Raw genomic sequence first — 15,158 nt, forward strand, 5'->3', positions numbered from 1 at the left:
TATTTCTGTGAATTAAAGAAGCAGAATAAAGCAACTGAACTGAACTGAAGTGAAATATTGTACTTTAAATTATAGGAAAAGTATATAAATAGTATTATCATAAATTACTGTTAAATTAATACCACTAAGTTCTGAGTTAATATAGGCATTGATCACTAATATTTCAATAACCGATTGAGAATTTTAGTGTCTCGTGTATAATAATAATACAGGGTGGCCCAAAAGTAGGTATACAGTCCCGTACTGATCAGCTCACTGCATTTTATATAATTTCTTGTTATCTATAGTTTCTTTATTATTTGTTCTTAATGTCTTTTTACTTATATCTTAAGCTCGTAAGAGCCGAAGCAAATATACCTATAAGCTAGAATATTATACTTGATCAATGCAGGGGTGTACACCTACTTTTGGGACACCCTGTAATAATAATAATAATAATAATAATAATAATAATAATAAAAGCGCTTCAGAAAGTAAATTCCGAAATTTTCTTTATTACTGTGGAGTTAGTAACACATAAACCTATTATTCAACATATACATCATCCTTGCTGAAGCATTTGTCGTAACGCGATGTTGAGTTAATGTATAACAGATGAGAAACAACGTCAAATAATCACGTTGCACTTTGTTCAATGATCGAGATATAGTTAACACCGACTAGGATTTCCAAATCACATAACAGGTGAGTGTTAATTTTAACAAAATGTACCAGATTGAATCTGTGTTCATTTCACTGAAAATTTATTATAATTTTTATTATACTTAATGGTATCTTAACTAATGACAGCAACCACTGTCAAAGTACTGTTTCCAACTATACAACTATTCACAACGAAACATATCTTTAGGTGGGCTAAAATGGTTCAAGGCAACACAGATTAAGGGTTTACTACTTATTATCCCTTTTAACCTTTTTGTTACGTACAATAAAATATATATAAACAAACCACAACCAACTTATAGAAATTCTAAATATATAAATAAAATAAAATAAAATAAAATAAACAGCATTACGAGACAATACCAAGAAATAGCACACAATAAATACCTGCTCGGTCGTCCAATTCAGAGAGTTTCTGATCTCTTTCCAGTACCTTTTCAACATTTGTTTTCATTATGTCCACTACCTATGCATTAGCAGCGTGCGTAAACAAGTCGAAAAACAGTTAATTCACATAATGACATCAGACAATATGGCAATTAAAGTATAAGTACTTTGAATTGAACTATTCAAATAAAGTGAATTATTTCGAAAATGATGCAAGGGAAAAAATAGCAAATAGCTTACCAAATCATTTACTGTAATACCTAATTATCAGAAAAGTAAAGATATCACAAAAACTTACCTTGCACCTCACACTGTTGTTTATATTTAGAATTTAACTTGCAATATTTACATTTCGGCCCTCTCTCTGGCCATGGACTCATGGCTTTGAGATGTAGGCTAGAAATCGACAGAAAATCATTTTCGTTGTCCCAGTCCTATGACCAAAGAAATGTCCCCAAGGTATTCTGAACACATATACTTTTCAATTAAACACTTTTATATATATATATTAAAAAAAAAAAAAAAAAAAAAAAAAAAAAAAAAAACTAATAACTTCCATTTGCTTGTCTTCGAATGTGGTTAATATCCCTTCTATCTCTTTACCCAAAACCATACCTTTACGTATTGTATATTCGTTTGAATTTTATATACACTTACCACTTTTCATTTCTTTATATATATATATATATATATATATATATATATATATATATATATATATATATATATATATATATATATATATATTTATTCTTGGAAATCGAAAGCAGACGCAAGTTATTAGGAAATGATTAAAGATTTTTTAGTGTTTAACATCTTCAAAATACTTGGGAGTGTTTCTTCAGTTACACGACTAGGATACAGAAAATAGTTTCTGGTGATTTCTAGCTTATATCTCAAAGCCATGAGTCGATAGCCACAAAGAGGAGTCGAAGTACGAGGATAAGTCAAAAATTATCCGCAATTTTGACATAAGTCTTCTTACATTGTTCATACTAACCTTTGTTCTCGTTTATTTTATTATAATGCTGTTTGTTGTCATCCTATGAAAGTTTGATCCTAATTCCTCTACTTGTCTTCCTTTTGTTGCAGATAGATTATAGCCACTCCATTAGAAGTTTGCACCAAAGAGGAACAATGAGTAGGGAACCGGTTTTTGTGGTCATAAGGTATATCAGGAACCATGACTAATTTCCACACGATGTGCCACTTCAATAGAAACTCGATTGTCTAACAGAACCATGTCACTGTCATCATTCGTGACCGCAAATGGTTGTCCGGCTCCTTCTTCGTGCGTAACACTTGTGCAGGGTCGTAACTTGTGGGGGGCAGGAGGGGTAACTGCCCTCCCAGGGAAGCTTCCCGCCGATCCAGGGGGGCCCATTTTAAGACAACGTTTTCTTACTCCATATACGATACGAACATGAAATTATAAATGAACCATCACACAGATCCACTACATTACATAAACAAAACAGCACACAAAAGGTAAATAAAGCAAAAAATGTGTCGTGGGCCCATTTCAGTAAAAAAATGTCTAAATTAGGGGCCCTAGAAATAATATTTATTCGTATGGCTTTGAGATTTGTCAATATTGTCCCCTTAATTAATTTGTCATATATGGAAAGGGCCCAGGGGCGTAACTTACGGCCCCGCAGACCTTGCCATGCGCGAGGGCCACAGACTCCAGGGGCCCCACAAAGAGTAAGAGAAAGAAGTAAGAGTAAGAAAAGGGGGGCCCAAGAATTAGAAAAGTAACTTTTTCTAGGGGACCCAAATAAGCATATTAAGGTTCCCCCCCCCCCACCTTCCCCCGAAAGAAATCTAAGTTACGGCGCTGCACTTGTGCGACAATTTTTGAATTTTTCCATTTGTAGATACTCCGTTGCGGCAAGATACTGTTTCCGTATTGTGTCGAAAGTCTTTGATGGATTGCGGCCCCTGATACACCTTCCGACTACAAAAACTGCATCACTGCTCGTTGTTCCTGTTTGGTGCAAACTTCTAATGGAGCGGCCATGATCTATCTGCAACAAAAGGAAGACAAATGGAGGAATTAGGATAAAACTTTCATAGCATGACTACAACAGCATAACAATAAAATACACGAGGACAGAGGTCAACATGAACAATGTAAAAAGACTTGTGAAAATTGGGGATAATTTTTGACTTACCTTCGTATATAGTAGAAATCAAATTCTAAATATGAATAAGAGTCCAAGGTGCAAGGTAAGATTTTGATTTCGAATAATGCACCCTATAGCACACATGGCAAACAATTATAAAAGTAAAGATAATTTGTATCTATCTTCCTATTCTTTGTTTATGTCTTAAATCACATTAAAATGTAGTGAATAACTGTAATTAAAAAGAATGATATGGAGTAAAATTTCGATCAAACTCGACTGGTGTCAGGTATCAAGCTGACAAGTATTAGATATGGGAGTCATAGGTTCAAATTCCGTCTATGGTATGATGGCTTTTTATTATTTTTTCCCTATTCATAACATTATAATTTGCCATTTTCTTCAGAGATAATAATAATAATAATAATAATAATAATAATAATAATAATAATAATAATAATAATAATAATAATAATTGCCATCATTATCAAAATATTACAAAATACAACATAACTGTACATGGATCTTTATTCTTAATTTAGAGGTAAAAAGATTTTACTTTGTATGCAAACAGCAAAAACTCCTCCAAACAGTTTCAATACTCTGTGGCATCTTTTCAATATCTGCTACTGCGCTGCTAGATTAGCAGGTACAGGTAGTTTCCTTCCTTCCTTCTGTATAGACTCAGAACCTACCTGTATTTTCCAGTATAGCAGTTCAACTGAAGACGTTGAAGAAGATGCCAGAAAGCATCGAAACTGTTTGAAGTTTCTGCCCATCGAATATAAGATAAGGTCTTTTCTTAATCTCTAAGTTATTCAATGTATATTATATAGCTACAACAACCAAATGCCATTATTCATATCATTGGCGGCTCTAGTATGTACAGAGGTTATTTATAAGTAAATAGATACTTTAAATTTTAGGAATATTAATACTTTTTAAGGAAATTATTGTACATTTACATGCCACTGAAAGTTTCTGTTCAGTGGCATATTCTCGAAGCCAATAAGTTGCTTCCTGCTGCTGCAGAATCAATGAATGCATATTGTTGGGCAATACGAATGTAGGACACAAGAAAACTGCTCGGAACGCTGAGAATCGCGCTGTCTGCTGTCACTCGGATGACTGTGCAGTTCCAAACAGCGCAGTTAGGTTAGGTTCCTCTTGATTGAACAACACGACAGCCTAGAACTCGGGAAAAGAGCTGTGAAAGGAAACCCACGTTACAAAAGTTGAAGCGAGTCGTAACACAGTTGCCAGGTACCTTTACGAGTACCAACTGGAATATTAATTACACAGATAAAATATAAGTTTTGTGCGTTAGACCCCAGAGTAGGGATTTGATATATTTTGTTTACACAGAATCCAAATTTCGAAATCTCGAAAAGATCGATCGTGTCAGTTTCTTGTTATGGGAGAAAAACTTGAGCGATTTTGGACTGAGAGACTTTTTTCGCCCATAAAACAAAACTGACAGTAAATCGTCCTAGCGTTTCGAAATTTGGGTTCTGTGTAACAAAATACATCGATTCCATATCCTGGGGTCCACTGCACAAAACTTTTATTTTTTTATTAATTAATTAATTAATTAATAATTTATTTATTATTATTATTATTATTATTATTATTATTATTATTATTATTATTATTATTATTATTATTATTATTATTATTATTATTTATTTTATTTTATTTTATTTTTTGTAGCTGTGTTATAGGAGCTTTTCAAGCTGATACCATTTTCCACTGTAGCCAATATTGCCAAACAGAAATCAGTGAACAATTAAGACTGTGTGAGCCGGTTGATTTTTTAGCTTTATAATATCTTCATGAATCATTCTTTATCTAATGAAGTGTTTAAAATTGACAATAAACATAATAAAAAACGGTAGACTAAGGTTGATGATGCAATGAGATGATATCCATGAATATTTGCTTCTGTACTCTTCAAATGCTTACATGCCAAGTTAGTTGACAACTGGTATGCTTGAACTAGTTAAAGCTTTACAAAGAGCAAATGGCAGGACAATTAAGTTTTGTTCTACATCAACTAACTAACTAACTAATTAACTCTATGGCCTATGGAACCCGGAGGTTCAATGCCGCGTTCGCAAAAGCTCTCCACTGATTTCTATCCTTAGCCAACTGGTCCCAGTTTTTATTTTGTATTCCTATTTCTGCGAGATCCATCTTAATATTGTCCTCTTATCTGCGCCCAGGTCTTCCTAATGGTCGTTTTCCGATTGGTCTTTCAGTTAAGACTTTGAAAGCGTTCCTACTTTCTTCCATCCTGGTTACATGAGCTGCCCACCTGAGCCTCCTAGACTTGATGACCCTATTGTACATAAACTGCATTTGCATTCAGTAACTTACTAAATAAATAAAATATCTACATCAATGCGTATCTATTTACTTAAGGATTTTCCCTGTACATCCTTTACCACAATATATGCTGCTAGAAACTACTAGGTAAATTAATTTACTATAGTATATTATATTCTGTGTTACATACAAAACATCACTTGCATTATGAAATCTTTCACATAGGTTAATCCTTTCTGCAGCTACTGATCTCTGAAGTTAGCTTGTTTCGCCGGCCAAACGCATGCAGAAGTGTTGAAAGATTCCAATTAGATCACCACATAAACAACATCCCTCATCCGTCCTTTATGAGCTACTAATAACTTAATTCTTTACTAACTTCTTGCAGCTTGATTCTATACATGAGCATTTGTAACAAAAATTACAGTAATTATTTCGTAGTGTGAATATATCTCCTTCAGATAATCCATATTTTTGTGCAAACATTGCGGGGATAGATTAATTTCTATCAACTTTTTGAGAAATAACCTGAGTTCCCTCGTGAAAATGGTTAGTTACTTTTTTTTTTTTTTTTTCCTAAACAGGACTTCTGTTAGATTCCATCTTAAACTGTACATTTATTTCACATAAAGCCTTGGGACTGCGACTGGAAAGGGGACGTTGAAATACAATCAATGAATAATGATCTTAGTTTTCAGTATTATTAATATTTAAATTTCTCATTTCAAGGCAGCCATTATATTCTATGTAAGGTTTAACATTACTTGGTACTATTAGTGTAATATATATATATGCTACCACGGGCGAGTGGTTCATCAGTGCGGGCGAGTATTTAATATCATACCGAAGGTAAGTAAATGATTTCTGGTGTGTGATGTGGGCTAGTAGCTTTTTTCTTGGGCTAGTAAAATTGTATTGCTTATTTGCATTCCTGTAGCTAAACCCTGTAAAAGATTCTAGAGGCACGGTGGCTAAATAGCAGAACGCTCACCTCTCGCACGAAGGGTTCCGGTTCGACCTCAAGCTTGTAGTGAACAACATTATGTCCGTGAGTATCCCCGTTTCCTTCCATCATGATCTTCCCGCCACTTCACATACGTATTCTGATAAAGTCCATCACAATGAAATGAAATCTTATAGTTTAACGTTCCAGAAATTTGCCCTTTAGGCCAGTGGTGCCCCCCCCTCATGTCCATGACGCACCCCCCCTCAATTGTCTATCCGTAGGTGTTCTTCCATGGAAAAAAAATCTTTTCGATTAATTTTTACACACCCTCAAACATATTTATATAGATTTTTAACCCCACCAAATATTTCAATGACGCAGTTTGCGTCATAGCCCCCCCTTGTGGGCACCCCTGCTTTAGGCTAAGGAAGACGGATGATTAAAGGAAGTGAATGATGGAAGAATTGATGGAATGATAAAGTGGGGAGGAACCCCGAGCAAATCCACGGACACGATTTTGTCCACCACAAACTTACTTGGCCGGGGATCGAATCAGGGACCCCCAGGCATCAGAGGCAAGTGCTCTACCACTGAGCCACCATAAGTTCATTAAATCATCTGGCTCCTTGTCAGTGTAAAAAGTCAACAAAGTGCTAGCATATCGGGAGAATATTCACTGACATGTGCGAATGAATATTTGTTTAATGAAGCATGTTTTTGTTCACAATGCATTCCTTATGCTAATTGTCAATCTATTCATTCACTTGACTTAGTTTCCCCATCAACTCTTTTGCATTAGAATGGAAAAAAAACTCTGTTATCTATTGGCTTATCGGCTCCGTTTAGTTAAAGGAGTATTTCCAAAAGTTTCCAGTCTGACACCGCGGTATCGCGTCACTTGTAATAAATCATTCATGGCATATAACGCCATCTGGGGAAGAATGCCTCCAACGAACTGACACGGCTAGATAGTTAAAACTAACACATTATCTCTTCTATAGATAACACTATGTGCCACGAACGGATCATTACAAGTGGCACGATATTTCACCGTTAGGCCAGAAACTTTCGGAAATACCCTCGTATAGTGTACATACAATTTGATTTATAGTAGATCTATTACCAAAGTACCTTACGTTGGAAATGCTTATTTTGATTAAGAATGCACTTTGTGTTAAAAAAAAATGTACCTTTCATTAGACTAAATATTCAGACAAAAACTACAATGTAGTACAAAAGTGAGAACCCATAAGGAGTTTATAACGCAAATAAAGTTTAGTATAATCTTAAATAAGCGTACGCCAAAACTAAATTATTTTCAATCAATGTACTACTTCAATATTTACCTATAATTTATGTTGAGTCTATCCTGGATTTACAAGCAATTATATATATAATAGACATCGATTCGATCTCTTTTATCATAAATGCTCATCTGAGGCAGTAATTTAAAAAATAATTTAGCCTTTACACTACAGTTAATTTACGCATATTTTGTATTAAATTCTCTTTTCCATTATAAACTGAATATAGATCCAGACTTTCATAACACCCTGTATATAACGAAGAAACTACTTGCAAGAAAAAAGAATAATATAAAGAGACTTATCATATGATATATACAGTAAGAGGAGATATCTCTAACATATGGAGAAGTTATAATGGGTTTAAATAATTTGTGAAATTATGAAGGTTTGAAAGCAAAATTATAAAAAGAATGGAAAAAAGAAAGAGTTATTACCGGGTCCATAGAAGACGTAAAGAAAGTTCCCACAAGAGACACTGAAACAGAAAACACAACAGAAACAGTACATTTATCAGCAACACTAGTTTAAAATATAGAATAGTGTAAGAGGAAGTTCTTTCTCATGCGCATGCTATCGTGCACATCCAATAAATCTACTCAATAATTATAGTTCTACAGTTAAAATTTCTCTTTCTTCCTTTTTCCTTGATCAAATGGGCTTTATATATATATATATATATTGTTTCAAAACAATACCGACAACATTTGGGAGATGATTCCTGACAAGATAAGACGAAAGGTATAAACTAACCTGGATGCACAATTGCTTCCTTTCGGAGTTATAGGCTGTCGAAAACATGCAATTTAAAGGCCCATAACTCCAAAACTATGAGACTTACCGTAGTCAGGTCAAGAGTTCACTTAGAAAATATTATGTGCGCTATCCAAAAATACATGATTCAGAATCCTAAAGTACTCATGCAACAATGTTTATAGAGGCAGTTTGACTACGAGCATATAATTTGAAGTACTCACCAACTGCCTCTATAAAAATTGTTGTGAAAATACCGCAGGATTCTGAAACATGGATATCTGAATAGAGCACATACTAGTTCCTAAATAAAGTCTTGACCCGACTACGATAGCTCCCATAGTATTGGAGCTATGGACCTTTAAAATTCACTTTTTCATGTTTTTTTGGCAGTCTATAACTCCGAAAGGAATCATTTGTACACCCAGGTCGGTCTATACTTTTCGTCTTATCTTGGTACCAGGGATCAGTTCCCAAACATTGTCGGTGTTGTTTTGAAACACCCTGTATAGATATATTCAAACTGCAATCAATTTGCACATCTCACTCACCTACTGAACTTTCAATCCTATATATCAAGTGCAGCAATTAAGAAGCGCAACTGACTTTCTTGCTGCAAAGTTAGTTTTGGCACAGAAGTTTTCATAGTGATGAATCTTGCGTCTGATCTTCGGAAACACCTGAGGAAATTTCTAGGTCGGACGGTTGATAGTGTGACGCGTAACGCGACTAAGTATTCACTGGTGTTATAATACCTCCTCGCCGCTTCAGCTATGGAACGAAGAATGAATAAGTTCTTTGCCCGCTTAAGAAGAACTCCTACGGAAACATTTGTAATGTTGAAAAAGTTTTATGTGGATAATTACTTTCCTCGTTGTCATGCTTTTCAGTGGCGTAACAGGTTCAGCCGTGGTAGGGAGTATGTGGAAGATGACAAGCGCTCAGATCCAAATAGACTGTCATAACAACTGAAATGTTTGATAAAATCTCCTTATTCACTTCCAAGAGGTCTACCACGTGATACTTGAATTTCGGCCATTCAAAATATATCCCGAACTTTGTTATTCATTTCAGTTATCCCGACAGACATGTTTAAATCTGGGCGCACGACATATTTCACTCTTTCAGTACTGAACCTTTTATATCATTCAAAAGCATGGAAACGACAAAAGCATTGTCCCAATAAACCTTTTTCAATATCTCACATGTTTCAGTTGGATTTTTTCCTGAACGCGTACAGAATTTAATATTCAGTTTATGTCTCACTGTTGAAACTGTGACAACGTATCATAATACCAGTCTGTATTTAACCGTGTCACACACCACACTGGCAGACAGCCGAGATGGAAATTTCTGCACGTGTTGCGAAGATCACACGCAAGATTCGCCTCTAATGAAAAACTACTGTGTCAAAACATCGCAGCAAAACATCAGATCCGTTTCCTAATTGCCATACTGGATAATTTGAAACAACGGGGAATTATTTTAATCCACTGAATGCAACGGAGTTTAAGGCGATTGAGATACATGGTAAGAAAATTTATAAAAGGCATACGTAAGAAAAGCACTTATTTGATGAAGTCAATCATTGAGCTGAAACGTGACAATTCGCACTCAGATCCTAGTATCACCACGTGATCAGTAGATAAGAACTCTCACATTTCTGTTAAGAACCGAGCTCGACTCCAGACTACATGAAATTAGTTAAGAACAAACCTCGCATAGAATTTTCTCTTGTGTCTACCCATTTTCTCGTATTTACTTGTATCTCCTATGTGTCTTGATTCACAAATTTACACTGTTACCGTCCTCATTAACCATGGACGGAACAATAAACATCTGTAAAGATTTCAAAACTAGATCCTGACACTGATCTCCAAAGATTATTGAATTTCCACTGTCATACTTGGTATGTTGATTACATCTATCCGTTTGAGCACACACTAATTTATTTATATGTAACGCAACATTTTTGGCATCTATGCCTTCACTAAGAAATATGTTCTGCATCTAAAGTAGCTATTTCTTACCCAAACCTCACATTGCATTATCCTCTCCTCATCCCGATTTTTTTTTTTTTTAGTAACAAATATATGTTGAACATCAGTTGAGATTCAGAAGAGATCTGAACAAAATTTCATAGTTGCGAACAATTAGCAACTTCATCTATTCCTAACTTCACACACTAGTTCTCGACTTCTCATACTTAATAACGTTTCATTTATAGAGGGTACCTACCCACCGGGAAACCTACCCTTCTTGATGACATGCCCTCTTTATGTGTTTGTGAATTAAACAACTAGAGGACAATACACTTCACTTACAATAAAAGAAAACTGATTAAGAATGTTTTTTGACTAAACTTTATCCTTTTTTACCTCTTCCTAGTTGACGGATGTAACTAGTTTCTTTCATTTTTTTTAAAGTTAGTGTGGATTAACAACCATTATAAATGATACTATTATTTTAGAAAATGCTACCATTAGTTTTTTCATTAAAATAAATATTATGTATAATAACAAAAGATAATCAGAAGATTATAAACACATCATTAACTCAAAAATGCATTGAACTACACACTAATAGAGTTATTCAAGGATTACCACTACATGCCATGCTATCCAAATACACAAACATGCTACCATGCAACAGATTTACTGACAGTGTGTGAAGAGCAAGTGTTTTAAATTGATATAAAGATAGGAGGAAAGAAAGAAAAAAATACATAATATATGCCTCATAAAATATATGTCATATTTTTATAAGTTTGTAAGGAACATGTAGATATACATATTTATATCCTTTCACAACAGAAAACCCATAATTACTTAATAAGGTTTCTCCAGATAATTTACAATAAATTTTAAAACGTTCTAAAAAATTAAAACAGACAGCATTTAAGAGGCGTCTTAATAAAATTAGTACTAATCTTTCTGTATTGTTAAGAAAATAGCATCTAGTATTTCGAAACTTTATCAAGTTTCCATAATCAAGAATTATATAAGCTTACAACATATTCAGTAAAAAAGTTCTCACATGCTTAAAGCTTCGTCTTCGTGCCTTAGTAGTGCGATAGTGGATATCTTCTATTTATTTAAAAAACGTCTCTTATTTTTAACCTAGTAGCTTTGTTTTTTTTTTTAGATAGATCGCTACATTTTTGGGGGCTACCCTGTATATACATATTTCCCATTTCTTATTAACTAACCTTAGTGTAAATGCACTTAACACTGAAATATTACACCTATTACAATTTCTTCTTTTCTAGATAAATGGAAGTAGTTTTATTATTACTATTATTATTATTATTATTATTATTATTATTATTATTATTATTATTATTATTATTATTATTATTATTATTATTATTATTTCTTCACCAATTCTTTGGTCTCCCATCTCGTGTAAAATGAAATCGCAGATGCATATGGTTACAGGATATGACAACATTGTACTAGTTCGGATTCTATAGTGCATGAAGTGTGAAGAACTGGATAAAAATACCTACCTCCATTTACCTGCAAAGTAATACATTGTAATAGGTATAATATTTTAGAGTTACGTGCACTTACACTAAGCTTAATTCATAAAAAAAAAAGGGGGGAACGTATACACAGGTTAGCCCCAAAATAAAGCGAGCTACCTAAAAAGTTACTAGATTAATTTAAAAAATAATAATAATAATAATAAACTGAATATGTCAACTGTAGACGAAGCTTTAAGTATTTAAGTATGCGAAGACCTACAGTTTCCGAAATACTAGATGTTATTTCCTTAGGAATACAGAAAGGTTAGTGCTTATTTTATTGGTAATATATATTCCAGTCAATCTATTGAAGATAATATTAAGTTCACAAAGGGACTGTTGGCTACTATTCCTAAGGTGCAAGATCGATATTTGGTACTTCGGCGGGTAAAAATAACAGTTCATGGGAAAATGATCAAATCTTTAATTCATACTGCAGCCAGGGTGTCTACTAAAATTCCACAATGAAATTTCGTGACCTTTTCTTTACCAAATCATAAAATTTGCTATTTTCAAGAGCGAATTTGGGTGCGAATTAGGCCGAACTTTCATTCATGAGATAGAAACGTACTTTGCTTGCGATTTGGTAGCGTCTAAAGCCAACCATTGACATTTTTGGTGGTGAATTTTGACGTTTTATACAACAAAATTTTCCAATCTGTACTTACATTTGCAGTTTAAAAAAAAAGTGACCCAAAAGCTAAATTTCGTGACTTTCATGACCATTTTCTGATTTCGTGACTTTTTTGTGACTTTCGTAACCGATAGACATCCTATGCACTCTTTGTATGCAAATCGTATTCCCACAATGTCACTCACTGACGATGCATTCACTGAACAACTAAGTTGCATCTTACTTTGTCAAATATACTTTCTAAACATTCTCTAATATTAATATTTTCAAAGTTTTGAGTATTTGACTCTGGAAGAAAGAAAAAAAAAAAGGGGGATACGAAAAATTGAATTCTATAGAGCAATAACAAGTTGGTTCATAGCTTCCACTCTAAAATCAGCAAGTACTTCTTGACTGTGTTTAAATGTTTATTTAAAAATTAAAAAAAAAAAAAAAATAAAATAAAAACCGGGGGCAGTTTGCTGAATGATTCACAGTTCAAGGATTTAGGACTTAGATTTCTGGGATTTAGACATCTATGGCCATTTAGAAATCTTTAAGCTTTACGTCCCACGGTTATGCCGGTTAAGCTAAAGGAGACGGTGAACATGAGTAATGAATGAAATGGTGGAATGAAGAAAGTGGGAGGAAACGGGAGAACCCCGAGGAAACCCACGCACACGGTGTTTGTCCACCACAAAGTTCACTTGGCGGGGGCTGGGATCGAACCCAGGACCCCAAGCACCAGAAGTGAACGCTCTACCACTGAGCCACCGCGGCCCCCTATATGGCCATTTAGCTCTTCACGTATGAGGGATGACGTCGCTCTGTGATCACACTATCCGTGGAAAGGGAAGGAAGAAAGGATTAGGATTAGGAATTAGATTTCTGGGCTTTCGGCATCTATGGCCATCTTAGCCTGTCACATATGAGGGATGACGTCTCTCGGCGATCACACTATCCGAGGAAAAGGAAGGAAGAAAGGATTAGGATTAGGAATTAGATTTCTGGGCTTTCGGCATCTATGGCCATCTTAGCCTGTCACGTATGAGAGATGACGTCTCTCGGCGATCACACTATCCGAGGAAAAGGAAGGAAGAAAGGATTAGGATTAGGAATTAGATTTCTGGGCTTTTACCATCTATGGCCATTTAGCCCGTCACGTATGAGGGATGACGTTCCTCGACGATCACACTATCCAAGGAAGGGAAGGAAGAAAGCGGCCTCGGCATTTGCGTGATGCGAATGAGGAAAACCCAGGAAAACCTCACTCAGGATTGCTAGCCTGAAAAAGCTTTCACATTTTTTCGACCGAGTGTCCCACCAGGCATCGAACCTAGGATCGCTCAGACCGAAGACAATTCGCAGTTCAAGGTTGTTAATTGTAATCGACCGTTGATAGGGTCAGTTATTTGTGATCTTATGTAGTACATACCAAGGACTTTTCATTACCCATAAATCAGAAAGAAATGGATAAGCAGACAATTTTACGTATTATGTTTTTACATAGCAACACATTTTTCTGTAGATGAACCAAGTGCGAGGTGAGGAGGGCCTCGAAACAGTACGCAGATATTACATCTTTAGGTTGTTTCAAAGTATCACAATTTTTATTTACTATTTGAGTTGGAAGCAAGTCGCATGGCGAAACGTCTGATAGCGTCTTTGAGAGAACTTCACCCAACTTTGCCACATGAAAATGAAATGAAATGAAATCTTTAAGTTTTACGTCCCACGGTTATGCCGGTTAGGCTAAAGGAGACGGTGATGATGAGAGATGAGTGAAATGGTGGAATGAAGAAAGTAGGAGGAAACGGGAGAACCCCGAGGAAACCCACGCACACGGTGTTTGTCCACCACAAAGTTCACTTGGCGGGGGCTGGGATCGAACCCAGGACCCCAAGCACCAGAGGTGAACGCTCTACCACTGAGCCACCGCGGCCCCCTATATGGCCATTTAGCTCTTCACGTATGAGGGATGACGTCGCTCTGTGATCACACTATCCGTGGAAAGGGAAGGAAGAAAGGATTAGGATTAGGAATTAGATTTCTGGGCTTTCGGCATCTATGGCCATCTTAGCCTGTCACATATGAGGGATGACGTCTCTCGGCGATCACACTATCCGAGGAAAAGGAAGGAAGAAAGGATTAGGATTAGGAATTAGATTTCTGGGCTTTCGGCATCTATGGCCATCTTAGCCTGTCACGTATGAGAGATGACGTCTCTCGGCGATCACACTATCCGAGGAAAAGGAAGGAAGAAAGGATTAGGATTAGGAATTAGATTTCTGGGCTTTTACCATCTATGGCCATTTAGCCCGTCACGTATGAGGGATGACGTTCCTCGACGATCACACTATCCAAGGAAGGGAAGGAAGAAAGCGGCCTCGGCATTTGCGTGATGCGAATGAGGAAAACCCAGGAAAACCTCACTCAGGATTGCTAGCCTGAAAAAGCTTTCACATTTTTTCGACCGAGTGTCCCACCAGGCATCGAACCTAGGATCGCTCAGACC

At 35.6% G+C, this 15,158-nt stretch overlaps 1 protein-coding gene across 5 annotated transcripts in view; it reads right to left on the reverse strand.

The window, feature by feature from the left end:
* Positions 1-15,158, reverse strand: part of LOC145672076 (neuronal synaptobrevin-like) — a 66,416-nt gene that overhangs the window by 30,618 nt on the left and 20,640 nt on the right. For 4 of the 5 annotated variants that reach the window (XM_081741321.1, XM_081741320.1, XM_081741323.1 and 1 more), the window contains exon 3: positions 1,051-1,129. In XM_081741321.1, coding sequence (XP_081597447.1) covers positions 1,051-1,129 — 79 coding nt within the window. Of the gene's footprint in view, positions 1-1,050; positions 1,130-8,188; positions 8,230-15,158 lie in introns of all 5 variants that reach the window. The other variant, XM_081741322.1, reaches the window with a different exon arrangement.

Source organism: Thermobia domestica, chromosome 15 (genome assembly GCF_964235325.1).
Source record: "Thermobia domestica chromosome 15, izTheDome1.hap1.1, whole genome shotgun sequence".
NCBI lineage: Eukaryota > Metazoa > Arthropoda > Insecta > Zygentoma > Lepismatidae > Thermobia > Thermobia domestica.